The 26,476-nt window shown below is 37.9% G+C and overlaps 1 protein-coding gene across 1 annotated transcript; it reads right to left on the reverse strand.

The window, feature by feature from the left end:
- Nucleotides 1-1,893: 1,893 nt before the first annotated feature.
- On the reverse strand, nucleotides 1,894-26,139 carry LOC141362549 (doublecortin domain-containing protein 2C-like). The gene is made up of 10 exons (XM_073864789.1): nucleotides 25,732-26,139; nucleotides 25,445-25,493; nucleotides 21,883-21,959; nucleotides 21,499-21,630; nucleotides 21,274-21,423; nucleotides 19,954-20,008; nucleotides 13,082-13,190; nucleotides 2,753-2,853; nucleotides 2,539-2,670; nucleotides 1,894-2,449 (listed from the first exon to the last, which is right to left on the reverse strand). The coding sequence occupies exons 1-10, from the start codon at nucleotides 26,016-26,018 to the stop codon at nucleotides 2,342-2,344; spliced, it is 1,200 nt and encodes a 399-aa protein (XP_073720890.1). The 5' UTR covers nucleotides 26,019-26,139; the 3' UTR covers nucleotides 1,894-2,341.
- Nucleotides 26,140-26,476: the final 337 nt, after the last annotated feature.

Here is a 26,476-nt window from a genome sequence, read left to right on the forward strand (position 1 = left end):
AAAGAAAAAAGAAGAAAAGAAACGAAAGAAACGAAGAGAAATGAAAGGAAGAAAGGAAAAGAAAAAAGAAAAGAAAGAAAGTAAGAAAAGAAAAGGAATGAAAGGAAGGAAACAAAGAATAAAAGGAAGTGAAGAGAAAGAGGAAGGAAAGAAAGAAAAACAGACAGAAAGAATAGAAGAGGTATGAAAGGAAGGAAAGAAAGGGAAGAAAGAAAAGAAAGGGAAGAAAGAAAAGAAAAGAGAGAAAGACAGAAAGAAAGAAAGAAAGAAAAGAAGGGAAGGGAAGGGAAGGGAAGGAAGAAAGAAAGAAAGAAAAAACGAAAGAAAGGATGGAAGGAGAGAAAGGAAAGAAAGAAAGGAAGGAGAGAAAGAAAGAAAGAAAGAAAGAAAGAAAGAAAGAAAGAAAGAAAGAAAGAAAGAAAGAAAGAAAGAAAGAAAGAAAGAAAGAAAGAAAGAAAGAAAGAGAAATGATGGTAAGCACACAGTTGATGGTACCCATTGACTTCCTCAGTAGTAAAAACTAATACTATAGAAGTCAATAGCTACAGTCTGCTCAACTGTGTGCTTACCATCATTTATCATAACATCTTCTTTTGTGTTCAACAGAATAAAGAAATTCATACAGGTTCAAAACAACATGAAGACGAGTAAATAATGACAGAAATTTCCATTTTTGGGTGAACTATCCCTTTAAAATCTGTCTTCATTCTTTTTTTAAATATCACCACAAATCAAAATGGATTAGACTTAAACTTCATCTGAATTGTTTAATCTTTATTTAAATGTGAACCTAACATAAATATCTATTTTTTTGCGCATGCATCATAAACTCCGTTTATTTAGATGTTTAAACGACAACTAAGATTTATTTTTTTTATCTATGCGCTTGGGGGGTTAATGCAACGGCATCATTTCTGTTACTCTTCATGTTTAGAGTGAAACACTATCATATAATTGAATCTGTTCATCAATAAAAACTCTAGCGGCTGTGACGGAAAGCCATATAATTCAATGGTGGTGAGGTAATATTTATTTTGAAGTATGACTCATATTTAGTGAATGAAGTGTTTTAAGAAGCCAAATATATGGTGCTTTTAAAAACCCTTGTCATAATACATGCTTTTAAACATCAGAGGGTCTAATGGATATAAGCACTCTCACCAAAGCAGCTTTTTTCATGATTGTGTTTTTACTTATTTACTTAAAGAAAGCCCAGATTGCCGTGAACAGGTTCTAAAAATGTGTTATTGTTACGCTTTGTGATCATCTAGCAAAGCCGCATTTATAATATATCTACTCAGAGATATAGAGATTAAAAACGTCACCCCGCCACAAAACACACGGGCAGACTCATAATAACTCGTTATCGCAAAATATCTACGCCGTAATATACGTTACTGTCAGATTCCAGTGAATTATTTCTGTTTGAGGGTCATAACCGTGCATTACGATGCTGGATAATAAACATAGCCGGACAGGAAAAGAACAGTGTGCAATGCGACGTGTGCTATTGGCAATACAAGCTTTCAACATGAGGATATTTATTGGAGATTGTTGAGTGCTGAGGAACACGGATAATGGTTAATGTTACTTGGTCCTTTCGAGCGGGTCCTGCAAGATTAGCACTTCCACGTCTTTAGTACCGAGACCACGAAAAGTCATAAAATGTGCCGTGGTAAATCAAATCATGTTTTGAGAGGTGATGATGATTCTGCCAATTAGCTGAGGTTGGACTGGGGAGAATTACCACTCTCTATTACACACGGTCCATTCCTAAGATCTATAGCACCCTCTGATGTGGCAATCTCCAAACATGACTAAATGTGATAAGAAATGAATTATACTATTGATGAGGTCCTTAACAAGGCAATAAGCGCACTCCCCAGTCAATAATTATTACGATAAGAATATCTTTATTACGGAAATGCAGACTACAGCAAAATCCCGGCACCAAAACAATACCCAGTGGTGTAATTGCCTTTGTCTGGAATTATAGTTTTCATTAAACGGAATGCTGCATGTTATTGATTGTTTAAATAAGACTTGATATCTTCCGGTTTCCGAGCACTGTGAAATTGCAAGGCATTGTAATATTCCAAACCGCTATTGTGCGTGTTCATCAACGTTATAAGATTCACGCTATAGCGAGTCAAGGACTATTGGACCACAATAAGTGCCGTATCTAAATTGACTAATTTTCCGGGGTTAGAGCCCAGGCAAATAAAGCAGAGTGCCGCCTCCTTCATTATGACCGCATCTATCGTGTGAAAAGAAGGAGGGGTATTAAAGACTCGTGCTTTGTTTATCAAATTAAATTAGGTGTGGTCACACGCCGAGAGTTTTATACCACCGGTTCTGGTTGAGTTACAGTCTTATTTTTGCTGTCTCCATGACTGTTGAGTTGGGAGTCTCCTTCGGATTCCTCCACACAGGATGCGTGCTCTGAAGTCTGTTGATCGGCATTAAGTAGGTTATAGCCAAAATATTGATTCTAAGAAACTAAAGTAAAACCAGATGTGTGCAAGCAAATTATTTGACCTTATGACTTCCAGAAAGGGGTGATCTTGAATTTGGATGGTTTGTGAAGACTTTTGAAGGGTTGTCACCATCAAGTTCTAGTTGGGAGTCTTTGTGGAAGTACTGCTCCTCCTCAACCTCTTCAGCTTTAATCTGTGGTAGAAGAAATATTTAATTTTATCAAATAAGTGTTGGGTCATTATGTAATATGAATCGTTTATGATTGATTGATCACCTGTTCTATGGGGAGATCCACCTTTATAGTTTCATCTTCTAGGACCTCAGATGATGTAACTGTCTCCTTTCTTTTATTGGTGGCTTTGAAGACACTTTTTTCTGAGGAGAGGGATATGTCACAGTAGATGGTGATGCTTGGTGCATTATACAGTAAAAGGGGCCAATTACAACAAATGCGTTTTAAACACTTGGAAACGCAAGGCCCACTTTAAAAAAAGAGCAGTGCGCCACAGCTTTTTATATTGCTAGGCAATTAGCGAGGCAGCTGTCCTGTCAATCAAACATTGAAGCGTGAGCGCTCTTTTGCTGTTTACTGTCATATTAGCAGAAACTTTGAAAAGAGGGCGCTTGCTCTGACCTTGATCGAGGGTGAGAGGTGCACACACACAGGAGATAATGAGTAAGTCCGGATGTTTAATCAACTGTAAACTTCCGTCACCACAACAGAAAGCCTGCCTCTCCCCACATTCGATTGGACAATGGAAAAACGCGAATGAAGTTGGGCGCTTTTCCATTCTGAGCACTCCTTAAAAAATGTTTGGTGCAGCAGGCGGCAAAAAAAAATGCATGGGGCTCGGCGCACATAAACAGCGCGCATTACGCTCACTGCTCATGTCTGAATACACTTTTGCTAGTTTAACGATGGGAAAAATGATTTGTGCACCAAAAGCACAGTGTCAAAGGGTTGTTCCTATTCTCATAATGAGTAATGGGTGTGTTTTGGGCGTAACGTGCAATAAACCATTGAGAGTCTTATCTCTCATCCCCTTTAAAAGCCTGTTGCACTCGCTCCATGCCGTTTTCCTATTTAGATGGGGAATGTGTAAACTGAAAAACTAAGCGGAGGAAGAAGACCACCACTTTAAGATTGATGTAAAAAAATCAGTTGTTTTCATTTGTATTGAAACTTTTTTGTATTAAAACCTTTAAAAGTCGTTTTCTTTCAGTCATGGAAGTAAAATTAGCAGGCTTTTAACTCTTTCACCGCCAGCGTTTTTTAAAAAAGTTGCCAGCCAGCGCCAGCGTTTTTCATGATTTTCACAAAAGTTTAATGCCTTCCAGAAAATGTTCCTCTTTAAATATATAAACATACAATATACCAAATGAAAGAACAGACCCTCTGCTTTCAAACAAAAAAACCCGTTTCATCCTACCTTGAGTAGTTCTTTTGAAATCAGCTTTTGAATATGGGTAGGTTTCTGCAAAAACACCACATTTTGAGCAAAAAGCAGAGATAATTCCATTTTTGTGACGGGCTTTTCATAGAGATCCCATTCAGAGCGATCTTTAAAACAGACACGGACATGCAGCAGCTTGCCACAGGGCAATACTTCCGGGTTTAAAAAATTGCCACCTAGTGGATAATAGCGGTATTGCGGAAAGACGGAAATACTCGTCATTGGCGGGGAAGCGTTTTCTCTTGATTGACGAGATATCTCGTCAATGGCGGGGAAAGAGTTAATTACTTTGAATGTATGGATAGCCTACATCATCAGTGTAATCTCAAAGAATAATTTACAAATATGAAAAAAAAGGTTTGTACTGTACAAATACTTTATTTGTAACAAACAGGAGATAAAGAATTTACAAACGTGTGGAGAGCTGTAATGTTTCAGCACTCGGACATCGCCGCAAGTGTTTTGAAAAGCATTACTTAAAAAAGGTTCTTATCTCACCATATCCAGAGGTACAATAAATCTGTGGGGTAGCATTTAAAAAAAAAAACATTTAAAAATAGATGCAATACTTGTTTAAAGCAAAACATTCAATTACTTACAGGTGAAGCTGCTCTTTACGCCTTCTAATGTCTAATAATAGGTCCTCATTTATGTCCAAGAGACTCAATAATAATCTTTTACATTTGAATCCTTTAATTTTTCCTATTTAAAAACGTTTGCACATACATGTGTCTGATACGCAAATGCGCGTTGTCATCCCGTTTATAAGAACATATTACTCAGGGTTTCCCACAAAAAAAAAAAGTTAGTTAAGATGGTAGGACAATTGGGCGGGGCAGAGGGCGTGACAATCAAAGGGGCGGGGCGTATGCGACATGATGAAATATAAATATTTTTATTTAAAACACTCAAATAAAACATAATTTTGAAGAAACTATGAACACATACTAGATTATTAATGAATTAAATGTTTTAAACAGATACCTCTAATGGGAATAGCTGTGTGATGAAGTGAAACTAAAGGGTTAATAAACACAAACTAAAGCAGATGTTGTAGAACGTCAGGCGAACAATGATAGTTGGCACAAAAATGGTAAAAACTGATCATTTCCCACTATTAACTACTTTATCTTAAATGAGTGCAACTACTGTAGCATATAAATAATGCACATAAATAAAGTGAGCAAGAACGCTCAACAATTATATCTAATCAACAGGCACGTGAAACCTAGCTAGCAGGTTGCTCAAACAACAAAATCACCAGCGAACTTACTTTAAATTTGCAAGAACTATAGACGAATACAATAACAGGCTTAAAGAACACCAGATCATAAGTCCACTTACAGTTCTCACGGACATGCGCTTTATCAACTGGCTGTCCACCAGACATGACGGACCACGTCTTAATCTCATTTCGGCCGTGTGGCGAGATGCACCTCACAGGATGATCTAGTTAAGGTGGTAGGGTTTCCAAGCTTAGGCGAGCCGCCTGAACTGAAATGTGCTGCGGGAAACCATGTTACTTACGTGCTCATTAAAGGTGCAGTGTGTAAATTTTAGTGGCATCTAGTGGTGAGGTTGCAAATTGCAACCAACAACTCAGTTTACAGCTCACCCTTCGCTTTTGAAATGCATAGAGAAGCTACGGTAGCCACCACAAGACAAATATATCACCGTTGAAGATAACTTAGTAAATAAGTTTGTCCGTTAAGGGCTTCTGTAAAAAACATGGCAGCACAAAATGGCGACTTCCATGTAAGGGGACCCTCTGTGTATGAGGATAAAAACGTCTCATTTTAAGGTAATAAAAACATAACTGTTCATTATGAAAGGTCTTTATACACCCCTGATAATATAGTTTTGTATATTATTTTGCATTTCTGTCAAGAGATTCTTCTAAAAATTACACACTGCACCTTTAAATAACAAAAACAATATTGCGAAGTCTATTTTAGTTGCCTCAAAATAGCAACGTGCCAACAATGCACCTGAAGACACCAAGTCAAAACTTGAAATAATAGGTTAAATTCTACCCAGTTTCACGAAATTACATACTTATAGGGGCGGTTTCCCGGACAGGGATTAGACTAGTTCTAGACTTAAACACTTTTAAGAGCTCTCCAAACTGAAAACAACTTGCACTTACATATCTTAAAATACATCAGGGCCCTTTGTTTTACCTCAAAATGCACACAGGTAATGTTTTTAGTAAGGCATGTTTGTTAAAACTAGTTATATTTCCTAATTAAACTAAGGCCTAGTCCTGTATTAAGCTAATCCTGGTCTGGGAAACCGCCCCATAATCACGTAAATTTCCGGGGGGTTTTTTTCGTAATTGTATCACGAATTTCTGTTTATGTGTCATTGTCATTGTCAAATGCTTTTTCCTATTTTCTTACCATTGTTGCTTCGGTTTAGGGTTAGATTTGGTGTTTGCGTTAGGATGTCACTTTAAGTATTGGTTTATAAAAAAAATTTGGATTTATTTTTTATGTTTTCAGATTTTTAAACCATTGTCGCTTGTTGTTGGATATAGAGTTGGGTTTGGATAAGGATGTCATTTTATGTAAATCTAACCCTAAACTGAAGCGACAATGGTAAGAAAATAGGACAAACAGTTGAGTAACCAATACGTGACAATGAAACGTAAACAGAAATACATGATACGATCACGAAAAACTGGGAAATCCGTGACAGTATCATAAAAAAGAATCAAAAAATTACGTTACTATAGGTACGTAATTTTGTGAGATTGGGCTGGTTAAATTGACTTGCATAACCAAGTTGTTTTAACTTCATGCTGCATTTTTTTACAGTGCAGGACTTTTTTAAACATAAAAGTACTTTCAATATTATATGGTGTAAAAACGTTAACTTTTTTAAAGTTTATTTAATGACTTAAAATCGTAACAAAGTACTTTCAAGCTGGTCTATGAGAGAAACACTTAGGGACATAAGAACCTGGAAACCTCAATCCATACAAGATGGTACTGAAAATGGACAGGCCCTCTGTTAAGACACACTACAAATCAATTAATGTTAGTTACAAAACGTTCAATACTGTATCTTCTCTCAACCGTAGACCATTACCATAGACAAAGGAGCCTGTCTGAAGAAAGAACATCTTGTTTCTGCAGACCAGACATGAGGGTTAAAGTGATAAACACTCTTCAGAATTACCCAGAACACTTCACTTTACATCAAATCAAGCCTGTTCAAGCTCAGCGCTTCACAAAGCATTTAATAGGCTTTTTTGATCCTGAGACGAAAACTACATTGGTGGCAGGCATTGACATTGAAAGGAAAGACAATCTGCGCTAATGATAGGCTGACAGCAGATGCACTTCCTTTCCAATAGGTGACGTGATTGGCTGTTGCATCCATGACATGTTTAATTATCCCCAGCAGCACCTAATGTAGTTAAAAATAAGTTTTTTTGTTGTATTTTTTCGATTTCTGCCATTAGGGATGGCAGGGGTCTTCTATCACATGGGATATGATCAAGTGTCCGGAGTAGATATAAGCCTTCATCCAGGAGCTTTTATGCTGTAAGCATGGCTTCAGACTCACAGTCCGACGCTAATGCGAGTTCGACGCGAGCGAGGGGAAACTCAACTCCATCAAAATGACTGCTGGCTCGGCTCTTATGTGTAAAGTAATGGCAGCTATGGAGTGCCAGCAATTACTCATTGAATGACCTCATGGCATGTAAAAGACAATGCAGTGATAACTATTGCTTAGTTTATACAGTACTGTGTAGAGAAGCATCATGTCCACTCACAAGTGCCTCGCTCAGCATATCAAGTGGATTTCTCTTTGGTAGAGTGACAGCATAAATGTACACCAAACACATCAAAACATAAACTACACAGTATACAATAGTAGTATACAATAGCTGAAAACAAACAATTATCATATATACTGTAAAAATATGTGACCCATGCTGGCAAAATAAGTCAGAATGCGCACAGCCTAATTTTGAGCAACAGCCAAAAGACATGATAAATGTCGATTTTGGTTGAAATTGAGGTTTTCATAAAAATAAGTATATTAAGCTCTTGTCTAGTGATAAGATGTGAAAATGATCAAGAATTCATTCAGATGTAGGGCTAGATTTACTAACAGCTTGCGCCAGCTTCATTTTTTTGTCCTCCAGTTTTTTTGTGTGTACTATGGCTTAGTTAGCTGGGATTACCTGAATTTTCTGCTGCGATGTCTGTGGTGCTGAATTCAAGCGCACCTCATCAGCTCTGCTTATTTGCGACCCTAAACTCTTAGGGGTTGTGCACACCAAAACTTTTAAACGCGGCTGAAAACCCCTGGAGGACGCCGAATGTCAGCTGTTTCTTCAGCTGAGCACTTTGGTAGCTTCAGCTGTGAGCCGGTTGGTTGCTGTGGTAATGTCCCGCCCCTCCTCCACTGTGATTGGACAGCAGTGTGAGAACTGACATTGACGAGCGGAGCTTTTCACCCAAAGTTGAATATTTTTCAACTCTCTGGGCTCAGCACTGAGCGCGGAAAAATCGTCGAGCGCCGGTTTTGGTGCGGAAGAAAGCCACTATCTGCTGGCTTATTTGAAAAACGCAGAGCTTCCATTGGAAACAATTGAAAACATGCATCGGCCGCGGACATAAAAGCTTTGGTGTGCACGCCCCCTTAGATTGCTTTGGTCATTATGGAAATCAGCTGTTGTGCCTGTGTTATCTAATTTGCCCTTTTTTAGTAAATAATCCGCAGATACTGTATTACCACTCCCATCGCTGCTTTTTGGAATCGCGCTCTCAAGCTAATTTGCCCCATTTAGTAAACCTGGGCCATAATTTGTTATGTCTTAAGTGAATGTTTGGTTAACTTTTGGGAAAACATATCTTATGTGTAGCATTATAGGCTATTAGAGTAGATCTTAAAGCGATCTGTCTCAATGTCAAACAATAAAAAAGAAAAAAGTTGAACATATATTTTTTCCTATAGAATTGTTTTTGACTTTGTATGTGCTAAATCTATTAGTTTTACCACAATGTTAAGTTATGGATGCACTGATTTTGCTATTGAACATTTAAACATCTTTAACTCGTCTTTGCTTTATCAACTTCAGGTGAAGCTCTGTCATTATTTGTCAGATTCCAACAAATCATTATTTTTTATATAGAGAATGTCAAAATATAAATAACTAATTTTTCAAAATTAAAAATATATATTATTGCATTAAAAAGTAGCCCAGCATTAGTGGACAAATAAAAATATTTAAAAACAGTTGATCTACGTTGTATATTAATGACTCATCTTACACAACACATGTTTTGTCTATTACAGTTTATAAATATACTATTAGTAGGGGTGAAACGGTACATGTATTCGTTTCGAACCGAATCGGTACGGGGGTCACGGCTCGGTGCATGAATTTAAACGGAGAATACACGGTATGAAAATAAAAAAGAACTTGCGTGCAAAATAATTAATGTAATGCGGAACTACTGTTAGATAGGCGGGATCTTTATGGACAGCTAATCTGTTGCCCCGCTTTAGCTCTGAAGCTCTGATTGGCGCCGATGCAGCCGAGCTCCGCCTATGTATGCGCTCTATCAGAGCCCGTCTACATTCTGGCACTCTGCAGTTTTTTGTCAGGTCGACGCCGGTCGAGTCAGTTAGTGAGCAGCGATAGCGAAGATGGCAAGTGGTGTTCCACAAGAGTTAGACGCTCCGCCAGCCTCTTTAAAATCGCAAGTTTGGCAAAACTTCAGTTTTCCAGTCAGTTACAATAGTAGGCTACAGACCAGAGAGTGGTGGAAAAGACGAGGACTGTGCGTTGCCGTTGTTCAGCAGTTGTTAGGTATGTGAGTGGAAATACATCTAATCAGGGCTCTCAAGTCTCACGCATTCACCTTGACAAACACGAATTTCAGTCAGTTCAAATGCCACACTTTGTATTTCTCACGCTGAGAAGTAGGAGATAAATTGTCCTGCTAATATACAATTAATGGACGAGGCGCAGTTCTGTCGAGTTCAGCTGCTTTTTTAAAGTGTGCTCAACTTTACGCAGCGCCATCAGCGTCAGAGTACCGCGAGAAATCTTGCGGAGGAGGCTGATTTCAAATCGCTCTCGCTTTACTCTGACGTCATCCACTTGTCGTTTCTTGCAGCGCCTCGTGAAGCCTTACACACCTATTAATGCATCCTACAAGCCTACATGTTTTTGTTCTTTAGTACATTAATATGAAATAAGGCCAAAATGTAATTTTAAAATGTATTTAGGTAACACTTGTAATACATTTGAACCCATATTTGTATGAAAGATGAGTACAAGATTACTTAAAGTGGTATACATTTTTGAAATACGAGATAGTATGTTAAAATAACACTGATAAGGACACCTATGTTTTTAAGATTATCTTAAGTACTAAAAAAATGCCTTCTTCATTTTTGTTTTGCTTTTCCCTCCATTGTACCGAAAGTGAATCGAACCGTGGCCCCTGAACCGAGGTACGAACCGAACTGGGACTTCTGTGTACCGTTCCACCCCTAACTATTAGTATAAAGTGCTGTGCAAAAGTCTTAGGCCACCATAGATTTCATGTCTTGCAATGGACCATAGACACACGTTCGTTGTTGCGATTACGCGTCTGGGCAAAACTTAACTTTCTCTGTTTGTTTAATGGTCTTGCTAGTGGCTAAATGAACTCTGGAACAAATACCTCATCGAAAATAACACATGTTTTTGTTCATGGACCATCGCAATATGAAGAGAGGTTTTGCGGCCAATCTGTAGTTAAGATTGTAGAAATTAATTACACAGTAATGTTAGCTCAGTGTAGTTTTTGATACGCTTTAGCTAGGAACCTTTTTTTTACCATTTTTCCCTGAAAGTGTACACTAGCATGAACCTGCAGGCTCTTTTAAACCTAAATTAAATTTCTATAAATCTAATCTAATGACTTCAGGACTTAAAGGAATATTCCATTTTCTTAAAAGAAAAATCCAGATAATTTACTCACCACCATGTCATCCAAAATGTTGATGTCTTTCTTTGTTCAGTCGAGAAGAAATTGGGCCCTATCTTGCACCCAGCGCAATTGACTTTGTCAGTGACGCATGCATCATTTCGTATTTTGCACTGGCGCACAGCGGGTTTTTCCCTCCACAGACGCACGTCGGCAAAGTAGGGAATTAACTTGTGCTACCTGGGCGGTTCAGCGCAAAAAAGGAGGCGTGCTCCAGCGCAAATCATCTCTTCTGCTATTTTGCAGTTTCAAAAAACAATTGCGCTACTAACCAAAAAAAACTAGTCTAAAGTCAGTGGCGCGTTGCGCGTGGTTCATTATGCTATTTTAAGGGCGCATGCTTGACCATAATGTATAGCGTGCACAACGCGCATTGCTTATCTAATCTACACATATGCAACAGTTATTTTTGCTAATCATAAATTGTTACAATAAAAAATATAAGATAAGGGAAATCATTCAATCATAAATTGTTACAATAAAAAATATTAATACATGAGATAAGGGAAATCATTGTGGTGATAGTTTTTATTTATTTTGTGTGGCAGCGTTAAACAATTATCAAGCAAATAACGATAAAAATATTTTCATAAGTTTGTTGTGTGGCTGTATTACGTTTATTTTATCTAAATAATAATTAAAATGTTTTCATAAGAAACCTTCATGTATGTGAACTTGATTTGTAAGTGTACTTTGGGGTTGAACCTTGCTTGCGTTTCTTGTGTCCGATTTCAAAGCCCCCAAACCCTTTCAGCGGTGAGGGTGGACGCAGCGATGTCCTCCTGTGTGCCCGGCGTGCCCGATTTATGCTGGCAAGCTTGGGATCCCCCCGTCTCCTGACATCATTGTAGTGCTTGGCGCAGCTGATGAGACAATTGTGGCTATTTCCTCTCACGCCTGTTTATCCGACGCTGATTTGGGCGGGTTTCTCCCATCCCCATACAAAACAACTTCTCTGTCTTTGACTGCTCTTACAAGAACGTCGGTCTCCTCGGCTGTGAACCGCTCCTGGCGTGCGCCTGTCAAATCCGTCATAATAATAGCAACCCGCCATGGAACTTGCGCCCTTGCGTTTAAAGGGAATGTTGGATAGCGTTCTGATTGGTTTATTTGACGTTACGCCCAAACCACACCTATGAATAATGAACCTACTTCAGACCAACCCCTTATTGATTTTTGCTCACACCTACAAAGTGTCAATTTTAACATGCTATAATAATTTATCTATATGATATTTTGAGCTTGAACTTCACATATGAACTCTGGGGACACCAAATACTTATTTTAGATTTTTTTTTAAAGTCTTGTGAAATGTCCCGTTTAATACAACAATTGGTGGTGGCCTAAGACTTTTGCACAATACTGTAGGCCTATGAAATGATATATTAGGTCTGAGCCCTGAATTTAAAAATAAATTAAATAAAAAAATCTTTATGTTGCTTCTAACAGTGCAGAGAAATATGTTATGCAGGCAGCACATGTTATCAATAAAAGAATAAAGGTAGCATCAAAACCTAAAGTTATGATAGAAGACTCTACAGTAACAGAAACGTGGGAGAGACTGAAAATATGAAAGCGAAAGAGCGCAAAAAATCACACAGAGACAAACAGAGAGAATAAGAGAGAGTGATTTCTCATGAATAACTTATGAACGTTTTGATTACCTATCAGAAAAACAATGGAAACATTTTGTTTTCTCTAGCACAGCTAACGGCGCGCTTGCATACATTTTAAACAAAAGGGCCTGATTAAATTTATCTATGATTTAAAGCCCTCCACAGCATTTGATTCCATGCTGAGCTTTAATATTCCTCTCACAGGACTGTGTCCTATCCAAGAATGAGAGCGTATTTCCCTAATGTAGGTGGGCTTTAGAGAACAGCCTGTCAATTCAAAGCAATTTCTAGCGGACGCCCGCACTATGCTTGTGCAAGTGTACAACATCTCTCAGAGCATTTGCCACTTTCATTCCTTTAATCATAACTGCCTTGAAATCACAAAAAAAGAGAGAAAGACTGAAAAAAGTACAATAAGAATAGTCCAAAAACTACGGTGCCCATTGGCGATTATGCAAAATGCCTGTATCTATTGAAGCAACAGAACGGAAATGTATAAACTCCAGGGAAAAAACTATGAGTTTGATACACTTACCCGCTGCACTGAAGAGGCCTGGGATTTTAGAAGCCTGCCTGGGCTGTTTGGCTTGATCCGAACTTCTTGCATAAAAAACCGAGTCGTTGTCCACTTCTGGTTTTGCAAACTAAGGAGTTGAAAAGAAAGCAATCTTCAAATAAAGACCATACACTTTGCTTTGATTCGATCTGATGCTTAAAGTGTGCCTACAATCTGCTTATAACGAGAAACAACTGTGTTTCGAGCGCAACTCGGTCTTCCTGTTTCGCTCTTTTTCACATTTTCCATTGACCTCAATTTTTCATGACCTGATATGCTTTGTAGCTCCCCAGCGACCGGCACAGTATTGAATTCATCTGGTTCCAATACATCCCATGCACTACCTATCAATCACCAGAGAGCACAGCAAACTAATCATTTATTGATGAAACACGGCAGCCATGAATTTCTAACTGCAAAAGTCTTATTTATCAAGCCAGATCAAACAATGAGGGTCCAAACAAGCTTTAAAAAAAGGATTGAAGAGAATAACTTATTCTTGGGCAGACAGCAGACGCTTATTGATGATAAAAAGCACTTGGGGAAGAGAGAGAGAGAGAGAGAGAGAGAGACAGGAAGATGAGTTCAGAATGATGCTTTGACAGCAGGATGCATGTCTGAATTAATACTCCCACAAAAGGTAATTTTCTTCCAGCAGCCCGTGTATACCTACCATTGGGAGCAAGGTGAGCCATTTCTGGCACAGTGAGGAAAAGAAAAGGCTTAATGCATTTTTCGCTAGTTCTTGCCGCTGTTAGTTGGCTCCATAGAGAGGCAGCTTGGGGGTACTTCACTGATCTCAGCCTTACACTGGTACACACTTCGGGCAGTGGTTTTGCTAGCACACTAACATTGGGTCTGGGGAATAGCTGAATATTTGTTACTCTCGCTTGCTTTTTGAAAAGCAAACTCTGCCTAGCATTCGTTTGAATTTGACTAGCAGTCGGTGGGCAAGGAGAATCCCCCTCCAAAAAACCCAACAGCACCAGCAAAACTTAGACCGACAAGTTCGATTCAAGTTCGAATGAGACACAGCCATCTTTTAACTGTATACATACTAGGAAGTATATTCTCAGAAGGCGAAGCACTGCTACTTGGGCGAAGTGATTTGCTCGCAGCACTTGAGAAGCTAATCCCTCCGCCCAAGTAGCAGTGCTTCACCTTCTGAGAATATAATTCCTAGTATGTATACGGTTAAAAGATGGCTGTGTCTCATATGACATTGTTATTTGTACACACTCTAAATATACAAATCACAACATATGAATAGGAAAATGTTCCTGTTATTTCGTCACTTATTGGGAGCAGTATGCTAGCTGGACCCATTTACTTCCAGTCTTTGTGCTAAGCTAGGCTAGCGGTGGGTGCGTCAGAAAGAGTTACAGGATGCACGGAGATGAAAGGGGTATGTATGGAGTTATCTAACTCTGGGGGATACGGTGAATAAGCTAAAGTCCCTAAAAGTTGGCGTGTTCCTTTAAAGCTTGGAGGGTAAATATGATCTGTAATCCGACTTACTGAAGTTTACGCTGAAACCACTGGGCAGAAAATTCAAGAATGAAAGAGGTGGAAAATAAAATATAAAACTATAAAAGTGAACAGTTAAAGTTCAGTTTTCATCTACTGTAGTCCAAACTTCAGACGTCACACCTATGGCCCGCTCACTGACCGTTTAATGACACTGCACACAAAACTGCCGCGAACTGTTTGAAAGCTGATAGCTCAAGTTCCTGGCAGCAAGGATGCATTATAGTCCAGCTAAGTTGTATTTAAAAGATGCACAGATTATTTAAAATGGTTGATATATGTAAGCTATCACTGGGGCTGTACCCTTTCAAAAAGTACAGCTTTGCACCTAAAGAATTCATATTAGTACCTCAAATATTAGTATCTTAAAGGCAGAGGTGGACCCTACTTGAGTATTTTAGTTACGTTTTCCAAGCATCTGTACTTTATCAGAGTGTTTGTCTTGGGAAAACAAATTACTTTACTTTACTAAAAAATGTTCACTACATTCTAATGCATAGAATAATACTGTGTACTCCTTTAATATTGCATATTAAAATTTATTTAATACCTTATTACATAAAAATTGTGTACTTTTACTTTTCTTGAGTAAAAGTATGAAAGTACTTTTTAACTTAAGTAAAAAATGTACTAGATGTTAAATGTACTTAAATACCAAATATAAACCAAAAACTTGAAATTATGAAATGTAGTGGAGTAAAAATTATGATATATGCTTTGGAATGTATGTTTTCAAAAAACAAAAAAAAACACTGATAAAATATGAATACTTGAAATTTTACTTTTATGTTGAAAGTAAAAATACTTAAAGGAACAGTATGTAAGAAATGTATATCAATTAATCATAAAATGAAATCATTTTCATTTTAAATACTTATATAACTCACAACAGTGGTCAGGCCAGGATATTGTCATTTAAAAAGTGGAGTTACAGCCCTCAACTGATGTTTATGTTGTTATGTTGTCTATTGGCCACCAGTTGTGTGATTGCAGTACCAGTTTTAGCCACAAGTTTTGTGATTGCAGTACCAGTTTTGGCCACAATCCTACATTTTGTTCCTTTAAAGGTGCAGTGTGTCGCCATTTTGTGCCGCCATGTTTCTACAGAAGCCCTTATCGGACTAACTTTTTTCACTAAGTTGCCTCTGACGATGACATGTTTTTCCGGTGGCGGCTACCGTAGCTTCTTTATGCATTTCAAAAGCAAGGGGTGAGCAGTGAACTGAGCCATTGGTGGCAATTCGCAACCTCACCACTAGATGCCTCTAAAATTTACACTCTGCACCTTTAAGTAGTGTCCGCCTCTGCTTAAAGGTACATGTTGGCACCAAATGTGTACATGTTGGCACCAAATGTGTACATGTTGGCACCAAATGTGACATGTTGGCACCAAATGTGACATGTTGGCACCGAATGTGTACATGTTGGCACCGAATGTGACATGTTGGCACCGAATGTGTACATGTTGGCACCGAATGTGTACATGTTGGCACCGAATGTGTACATGTTGGCACCGAATGTGTACATGTTGGCACCGAATGTGTACATGTTGGCACCGAATGTGTACATGTTGGCACCGAATGTGTACATGTTGGCACCGAATGTGTACATGTTGGCACCGAATGTGTACATGTTGGTACCAAATGTGTACAGTACATATCTGTACCTAATGGTACAAATTAGGATATTTTTATTTGACAGCTGGGGTAATTTTTTTTGACCATTTTTTTCAAATAGTATATAAAAATGATACTTTAAAATATATTTGTTTATACTTTTTTACTTTTAGGTTGTACAGTATACAGGAAATAAAGATTTTAAAAATACTTCATATTTTAATAATCACAAAGTCTATGAAGATTTTGCCAATTTCTTTTTTTTTTTTTTTTTGCATAGTTGGTTATAGGCTGGCACTACTTTATATTTAAATGACATGTAAAACTAAACTAACCATTATTTTTGATTTGTCACATTATTCATGTCTAAAAACACTGTTTGGGGGCAAAATAAGCTGTGGTATCGATCATACTACCATTATTTAAAGGTCTGGCTGCTTAATTTCCATCTTACCCATGAAGTTGGAGGTGAAAACTCTGAAGTCAGTGTGTAAGTGGCCCAATAAACACTTAAAGTAAGTGTATGACATTTTACACTGATCCAGGAACAGATTACAGTGTCCTTTACACTTAGCCGAAGCACGAAACAGTACTGTAAGCTGGGGGAGGGTACCATCCATCAAGACGGATGTGATAATGACTCTGAATCCAGGCGCGGAGGACCCCCGCTGTTGTCCCCTGTCTACTCCCCCTGCCTGGGCAGAAGAGGCCTGACAGTGAGCAGCTGGATGGGTGTCTCTACCGATCCTCTCGTGAAACCAATGCGTCTTCAAAACAGGAAGCCACCCTTGAGACAGCAGTGGCTTTGAAGCAAATAAGTCAAAGGAGATATGAGCAGACAGCTTCACCCTGCAGTTCAATGGCATGGGTCTGGCACAGACTTACTCCGCCCTAATAGATGTCACAGACGTGGATGTGTGGTCCCGGGTACAAGAGGCGGTGATCATCTCTGTCACTGCTACACTTTCCACCCAACTCAACATGTTGACACCTCATTCAACCAATGGCAGCAAACGCTGCGCAACCGTTTTCATCTGCCTGTGTGTTCCAAGGTCTGTCCCCCAACTGAGATTTTCAGTAATGTGCAGGCCCTTATGTGCGGTTAACGTGATAATAAAATATATGGTTAAACATACTGTATTGACTGCTTTGGGAAGCAGAGACTTTCCGGATTCAATTTCATTATCAAAATGTTTACTTTCTAATGCATCATGACATCATTGGATAATGTAGGCTGAAAAAAGGATGGGGATTTGATAGTGGTAAATGGGGAAATCCAAAGCTGAGCCTTTGTCTCCCTCATCTGGTACAAAAGGAATCTGTAGAAATGATGCTGAACTAATTTTTTTATCCAAAGCGACTTGCAGTGACTTACAAGATCTACATTTTATCAGTACTATATGTTTACTAGGATTGAACGCATGACCTTTTGCCCTACTAACACAATGATCTACCAATTGAGCCACAGGAACAGATTCATAATAAGAGATATTTTAAAGGGGGAATATGTGACCCCTAAAGGGTTTGTTTTCCTGTGTACAAATGCAGATAACAGGTAAATGTAAACAGATTATGGAAGTACGCCTTGGAATTTTATGACACTTTGATGAGACTTTGATTGCTATTCCATCTTCATTCTATCCGAGATAATTGGACACTTTCTTCAAATTATTTCCTCCACTCAATAAAGCCGATGAAGCATGAGAAATCAATTAGAGAACAACACTCACGGAGCAACCACGAGAGCTTTCCCTTCTTACATCAACAGGCAAAAGCGATACCGTCATTTCTCTTATTTACAATAGCTAGATGTCTCAGACTTCTTTCGGAGAGCTTTTAGTCCCAGTCCACCAAGTGTGTATTTTCTCTCCATCGTTTATTTACCAGGTCTAGCTTTATTGTAGTCTGGCCAGTCCCAAAGCATCAAGCAAAAAATCACGATATCACAAAACAATTTATCCTCATTCTGTAGATACAGGGGAGGGTTTCGTCGCCTTCCCCCGGTGAGGGAGCTCGGCTCTCACTTGATCGAGTAACACAAACTGTGAGCACTGGGACGGTTTGAAAAAAAAAGAGGTGAGGGGAACTCAATACCTTCTATAGACAGTGATTGATGAGGTGAAGGTATCTACTCCCAGCTCACTCTGCCACAGATCAGCCTGATTGGAGGTATTGAGATTCTGTGATGGTAACATACTATACCTCTCAACATCCAATCCGATCTTTAACACTAATGAACAGTAGAGAATTTATATCGGGCCCAACTTGAAATTCTCTCACTAACATAGTTTGTTCAGGGGGGAAAGGGTGGGTGCTTATCAAGATAAATGAACAATGGCATTTTTTCATAAGACAATTTGAGGTAGCCCACCATGCCAAAACATGCTCATCACATTAAAGGCGGAGTCCACGATGTTTGAAAAACGCTTTGGAAAAGGAGACGGGCCGACTACCAAAACACACTTATAGCCAATCAGCAGTAAGGAGCGTGTCTACTAACCGACATCCTTGCCAGGTTGCGTATGTGTGGGGCGGGTCTATCAACAGAAGGTCCAGATTCTATTGGGGTAGGGGCGTGTTTGTTTAGGTGATTTCAAATATCAACATTGGCTTTCAAACATCGTGGACTCCGCCTTTAAATTAACATTTTAGTCGGATGTTATTATATAATCACTTATGCATTCGATATGACTACACTGTAAAAAGTAAAAAGTTAGATCAACTTAAAAATAATTCAATTGATAACTTTTTCAACTTTTTAACTCTTTCCCTGCCATTGACGATTTCCAATGATGCTTTCCAGACGAGTTTTTATGGTAATTCCACTAGAAAAAAAAATTATGCAAAAATGAATTTAAACAATTTTAAACTGTATATGTTTTGATCTTTATTCAGAATCTGATCTCTAACAAAATTCTTTTACAAAAATGCAATTATTTCAGCTTTTTGCTCAAAATGTGGTATTTTTTAAGAAACCTACCCATATTTAGGAGGTTATAAAAAGAGAAGAAATGAAGATAGGATGAAACTTTTTCCTCTTTTTTTTAATGAAAGCAGATGGGTTTTTTTTTTGGTATATTTGTATGTTTATATATTTAGAAGAACATTTTCCTGGAAGGCATTTTGTGAAAATCACACTGTAAAAAAATCCGTAGAAATTACAATGTTATTGCAGCTGGGTTGCCGGTAAATTACCGTAGATTTAAATTTATGTTATTTACTGGCAAGAGTTTTTTTCAAAGTTGAATAAATTTTAAATATTAACAAGTCTTTATCTTTACCGAATAAAACTATATAATAACAGCCTCATGCAAAGCATTCTGGGAACCAGAAATCATCATCAAACTTTTTCTGTTTTTTGCTTCAGATTTTGTTTCCCAGAATGTTTTGCTTGATGCTGTTTTTCTAGTTTTATTCTGTAAAGACAAAGACTTGTAAATGTTTAATGTTCATTTAACTTTAAACAAAATGTTGCCAGTAATAACATAAATTTAAATCTACGATAAGTTACCGGCAACCCAGCTGCAAATTTCTATGGAATTTTTTTACAGTGCACCAAAAATGCTGGCTGGCAACTTTTTTAAAAGGCTGGTGGGCAGTGAGTGAAGTAAATACTTTTAGGTGTTACCAATTAAAATATATTTTTTTAATTTGATCCAACTATTTACTTTTCATAGTGTCTTATGTATATATATATATATTACTTACTGATTCTCGGTCCTGTTTTCCTCTTTTTAGTGCTGGAAGAATGTCGCCGGTGATCCTAGAGCGGGAAGAAAAAACACTAAAGCTAGTCAAGAAATTGTAATTAAATGAACTAACAGTTCATATTCGTATCAAAGGTACATACTGGGACCAAATACTGTACATTACACTTTCAGAAAAAAGGTACATAAAGGTACAAAAGCTGTCCCTAGGGCGATACCTTTTGAAAAAGTACACTTTAGTACCTAAAATGTACATATTGGTACCTCTAAGGGGGCTTGTACACCAAGGCGTTTATACTGCCGTATGTTTTCAATGGAAGTGCCGCGCTTTTAAAAAATGCCAGCAGCAGGCACTCAGCGTTTTTCAGCACTTAGCGCTGAGCGCTTTGACTTGAAAAATGTTTAACTCTGGGGGAAATGCTTAGCTCATCAATGTCACTTTTCACTTGACCGGCCAATCACAGTGGAGGAGGGACGGGACAAAAACCAAAACAACCAACCGCCATGTCGCACAACAACTGATAAACAAAAGTATAACAGCAACCAAAGCGCTCAGCTGAAAAACACAGGCAGCACCCACAGTTGGCATCAGTCACGTTTAAATGCTTTATTGTACATGTCCCCTAAGGTACATGCTGGTACCTTAGAAGTACATACTGGTGCCTCAAAGGTACATATCTGTACCAAATGGTCAATATCAGGACCTTTTTAACCCTTGTGCATTGTTTAATTCACTACCCTTTTGTGTTGTTAGTGGACAAAAAAGGCCACTAAATTAAACGGCTGTAAAAATGTATCAGATGTTTTTTTTTTTATAAATCTGTTAATCAACTGCAATACTAATCAAAACTACCAAATGTTTACTTATTTTCAATATTAAAAGTGATTGTGGACTGAATTTTTTTTTACCTTTGTCACAGTCTTGGGCATGTCAAAGATTAATAAAAACATGGCTTTGATGCATTTTTAGTTTTTGCTGCTGTATTAGATAAAAAAAATTTCTCCCTCATTTATGGGTCGTGGCTGTTTTTGCCCCATTGACTTCCATTATAACAAAACGTTTTGATTGCAGAGCCATGACACCTTATTATCATACATTTTTGATTGTTGCTGATTTTTCCTTTTGCAAAAAGATAAAATTCGTCATTTTTACTGTTGATCACCAGTGTGCGTGCGTGCGCATGTGTGTGCGTGTGTTTACTAATCTTTGACATGATTTTTAATATAAACTAACTTATTAAAAAGTCCAATAAAATGACAATGAATATCTGTGAATGAGAATGTATCATTACATTTGTTTTGTCTCATAGGCTACTCTTACGCATTAGTGAGGTCATGGATTACTCCTTTGCTCGGAACCAGCTGATAATATGGCAAATGCTGAAACCTCTCTGCCCCAACAGCAACATAATAGTGACTGCTCTGTAGCTCACATGCCCCACGTAAACGTTTCCCATTCAGCGTGCACAGTCTGAAAGAAATATGGTACAACTGCTTAACATTTTCCGAGGTTTACACTGCAAATGATCATGAATGTAGCACATACCCATGTACAGCTCCAGTGCGAAGGTGAACTTTCTCGGTCACCATGGCCAATACGTTTTCCCAGCTAGCCAGTGTGTGTTTTGGTATCAACACCCGTGCTGGTGGAGCCAAGATCTCTCCATTTGTAAAAACACTACAAAACATAACAAAGTTTGCCATCAAACGTGTCTTTGCGGATATTTTGTGTTAATAGATAAGGCAACATTCACTGAAAATGAACAGGATGTATGAAAATAAATAAATAAATAAATAATGCAATAAATCAGAGAAATAGGCCTGATTTTACCATTAGACAGTAATACTTGACTTAAAAATTAGACTTTGCTATAGCCTGAGGGCCTGCCATTGAAGAATTCCAATAGGGACACATTAAAACAAGGCTCACTTGATGGTGCACGGCTCATTACTGATTCTCTTCCAGCGAGCTGGGACAATTATTCTGCTGTGAACTACAGGTCGGATCTGCAGTGAAGACAAAATGAAAGAGACCCCGCTGAGCATGACTGACAATAACTGCTCATTTAGAGCACTCAGACATCTGGTATTCCTCCATCAGATTTCTTAAATACTATGTCGGTTGTTGTTCAAATGGAAACAAGAAGCTGCAAGGGTGACAAAGAGTGCCATAACTTTACACAAAGCCAGTCTAAGTAGATTTTTTATGATCATTGCTCTCTGGTCTCTGTGGGTCAGGGAAAGGTTGTACTGTATAAACAAGTGTTGAAGCTGCTTTGAAGAACTTTGAAAAGGTCACACCGACTCACGATTTCAATGGCATTTTGGTAATGTAGTGATTAAGTATGCTACATGCGCTCCTTGTTCTTGAAAATACATCGCCCTGCAGAGTTTAACTACAGCTGTAATCAAACACACCTGAACCAACAAGTCAAAATCTTTGGGGTTGCCTGATTTTACACCTAGAAGGTGAATGGCTACAGCAGGATTGATCACTTCTGTGCTAATCTGTGCCATGATAATACACCATCTGTCAGTGTCTGAGAACTGAATTGTAAACAACTAAGCACATATTTGTACAACTATCAGTATCTCTAAATAAGAATGAAATGTATGACCATCTATTCTAGAAATGTTATTTATTAAGAAACTTTTCTTAATAAATAACATTTCTAGAATAGATGGTCATACGTTTCAAAATCCAGGCTAAAGTCTCATGATCAAATTTTAAGATTGGGAGCATTAGAGTTTGATTTCATTCACTATTTCACTTTAATTTCAATCTTTGACCTTTTTCCGGCAATATTAAAGGGACACTCCACTTTTTTTGAAAATATGCTCATTTTCCAGCTCCCCTAGTTATACATTTGATTTTTACCATTTTGGAATCCATTTAGCTTATCTTCGGGTCTGGCGGTACCACTTTTAACATCATAATCCATAGAATCGGATTAGTCCATTAACATCGCGGCTAAAAAAATTACCAAAGAGTTTCGATATTTTTCCTATTTAAAACTTGACTCTTCTGTAGTAACATTGTGTACTAAGACTGACGGAAAATTAAAAGTTGTGATTTTCTAGGCAGATATGGCTAGGAACTATATTCTCATTCTGGCGTAATAATCAAGGACTTTGCTGCAGTAACATGGCTGCAGGAGGCGCAATGCTATGACGTAGTGCCCGAAAATAGTCCCCTGCTATTAAAATATACTAAGGGGACTATTTTGGGCTGCTGCGTAATATCATTACGCGTTTGAGGCGAATAGCGTGTGTTTTCGCAGCAAATGCACCGCCCATAATGCGTAATTCGCATCGCCTCATGCGAGGACGTGTCTGATTGTGTCTTTGCATTGACTTTGTATGTAATCTATTCGCGCAAATAGTTGAACTCACGTCTGGTGTGGACCCACAGTAAGATCTATTTTTAACCAAAAGCAGTACCTCATTTGCATTTAACTCTTTCGCCGCCATTGACGAGATATCTTGTCAATCAAGAAAAAACGCTTCCCTGCCAATGACGAGTATTTCCGTCTTTCCGCAATACCGCTATTATCCACCAGGTGGCGCCCTTCCGCAACTTTTTAAACCCGGAAGTATTGCCCTATGGCAAGCAGCTGAATGTCCGTGTCTGTTTTAAAGATCGCTCTGAATGGGATCTCTATGAAAAGTCAGTCACAAAAATGGAATTATCTCTGCTTTTTGCTCAAAATGTGGTGTTTTTGCAGAAACCTACCCATATTCAAAAGCTTATTACAAAAGAACTACTGAAGGTAGGATGAAACATTTTTTGTTTGTTTCAAAGCAGAGGGTCTGTTCTTTCATTTGATATATTGTATGTTTATATATTTAAAGAAGAACATTTTCTGGAAGGCATTAAACTTTTGTGAAAATCATGAAAAACCCTGGCGCTGGCTGGCAACTTTTTTTTTTATGCTGGCGGTGAAAGAGTTAAAGGGCACATATTATACCCATTTTTTATGTAATACAAGTGTGTCCAGAATGTTTTGTGAAGTTTCACAATACCCCACAAATCATTTATTGGGTAGAAGCAAAAACATACTGTTTTGTGTGTGTACCTTTAAATGCAAATGAGCTATTGCTCTTTGCTCCCTTACCAAAAGTTAAAATAGATCTGCTTTAGCAGAGAATCACTGAAAAAATAGCAGACAGCATCCAACTCACTAGGGGTAGAAACTATGGTAAAACAGGACTGTCAGTCAGTGGCCATGGGCGGGGCTTTAGCAGTGTTACAATACGTTGCTAAGAAAATTAAAATTATTTGGTTTAATGCAGATTAAAAAGAAGGGGTAAATAGATTTTTCTCAATGTAGGGTGTTTGTGTTCACACACTGCCAACCCACATTTATGTACAAAGACCTTGTAAAAGTGGATTTTGTATAATAGGTGCCCTTTAAAGGTACACACATGAACACAACACTTTTTGCTCCCACCGAAATATGGGCATTTTAGACATGCTATAACAAATGATATGTGCGGTATTTTGAGCTGAAACACATTCCAGACACACTTAAGGAACAGTGTGTAAATTTATATCAATTAATGATAAAATGGCCCTGATATATCACTAGACATTAAGAAATCATTTTCATTTCAAATACTTATATCACTGACAACAGTGGTATGGCCAGGATATTGTCATTTAAAAAGTGGAGTTGGAGCCCTCAACTGATGTTTATGTTGTCATTTTGTGTATTGGCCACCAGTTGTTTGATTGCAGTACCAGTTTTAGCCACAAGTTTTGTGATTGCAATACCAGTTTTTTGGCCACAATCCTACAAACTGTTCCTTTAAGACTTATATTACATCTTGTAAAATGGGAATAATATTTGCCCTTTAAAGATATCAAGGTTATATTTACACAAAATGTTCTTAACATTAAGGTGATTTTATTTAACAGTGATTCACTAAAAATTACTTAAGATGGGTTTTCATATAGACAGGGTAACATATTAATATTATTTTTACATTATTAATAAATGTTTAGTAAAGATTACAAATCACTTTTTATTTAACCAAGAAGTCCATTGAGACATTTTTTTGGACACCGACATCTGGATGCAGATACTTCCAGAGACTGCCTCATACATGACACTTTATAATAAAGCGAAACAGCTGACTCAAATAGAGGTTTACAGTAAAATCGATACACATGTTCAAATCACGTTTTTCAGCAATAATAAAACAAGATGAAACCAGTCAACCGCCACACTCTCTGGAAACCTAGGAATTATATTCTCTAAGAGAGACGTATCGATCAGTGTCAATTACTGAAAAAAATGTACAGTAGGAGGAGAAACGGCAGAAATAATCGATCATATGTTATATGTTATGTTGCTTTTTTCTGCTGTACAGATTTGGCACATACAGTAACAAGAGCTATAATAAACCAGTTTCGTTCTAAAGAGGTATATTCAATATCAACAAGGATAGCCAATTATTGCATTTTTTCTATGAGCTACAATAAGTCTTACCAGTTCACTCTTCTTCTTTTCAGGTTTCTGTGTTGTTATGTGATGATAGCTGTCAAAGGAGAGATACAGAATGCTGGTAAATGTTATCAACACAAGCAAGCTTTAAAAATTTGTCATCATAATGTGTTAATAAAACCATAAGCATAGGCCAGCTGTAGCCTTTTTAAAATCATATTCATGTAGTAGATAGGATTCCCTGAGGTCATATAAAAACATTGACGTGTATTTACTCTCTGTAAATGAATCGTATAATTAACATTATATACTGTATTTATGAATGAACTTACTCGAGCTTTTTCAACTTCTCTGTTCCGGCTGCCACATATATCTCTCCATGTACCAGTTGCTCCAGATCCACCACCCTGTGACCTTCTTTAAGGGTGTAAATGTTTCGCACTGCCCCAAAAGGGGCCGTGATAACTCGCGTGACGGTGTTCAGAAAGCTGTCAAAAGTTGATGATTGACGTTGATTGACGACAAACCTGCGGCCGGGGTAAAACGCATCTCCGTTTCTGAATATAACTACGGTTTTGGTTGGTGGGGTTGTTGAGCGAGACCCCCGACCGATTGACATTGTCAGATAAAAGAAAGAGAGAGAAAACTAAACAAACGGTTTAAGTTACAAATAAAAGTCAGTAAAAGTTAAAGCTGCTCGAGACGTTTGCTTCTTCCCTGCACAGGCGATAGTGAGATGCTGTTTAGATGGGTTTCCATAGAAACAGAGGAAAAAATGGAGAGTCGCTGCAAAAAATGGCACATTTTGCAAGCAAAATTTACTTCTAAATGTGTTAACAAGAATCACAACTTTTTCTTATTTTTAATTTGCTGTCTAGTTAAAAATGCTCTTTGTTGTATTTTTAATTTGCTCTGAAGTAACATGAGATTTTACCGTCACAAGCTCCTATTTAGGTTAGACACGGTAATCGATTAAATTTTAATCAGTGTAGCCTATTACTTACTCATGTGGTATTGTATTCATGTTTCTCAAAAATATCAGTTTCATGTAGTGCCCAAACCTAATACTATTTTTTT

The sequence above is a fragment of the Misgurnus anguillicaudatus genome, unplaced genomic scaffold (assembly GCF_027580225.2).
Source record: "Misgurnus anguillicaudatus unplaced genomic scaffold, ASM2758022v2 HiC_scaffold_28, whole genome shotgun sequence".
Classification (NCBI taxonomy): Eukaryota; Metazoa; Chordata; class Actinopteri; order Cypriniformes; family Cobitidae; genus Misgurnus; species Misgurnus anguillicaudatus.

Excerpts from the sequence above, each read along its gene's own strand:
- LOC141362549 (XM_073864789.1), bottom strand. The coding sequence starts at position 26,018 with ATGTCAATCGGTCGGGGGTCTCGCTCAACAACCCCACCAACCAAAACC. Across the intron at positions 21,960-25,444 it reads AAAAGAAGAAGAGTGAACTG|ATCCGACCTGTAGTTCACAG; the intron begins GTAAGACTTATT and ends TCTTCACTGCAG. Across the intron at positions 21,631-21,882 it reads AATGAGCCGTGCACCATCAA|TGTTTTTACAAATGGAGAGA; the intron begins GTGAGCCTTGTT and ends TATGTTTTGTAG.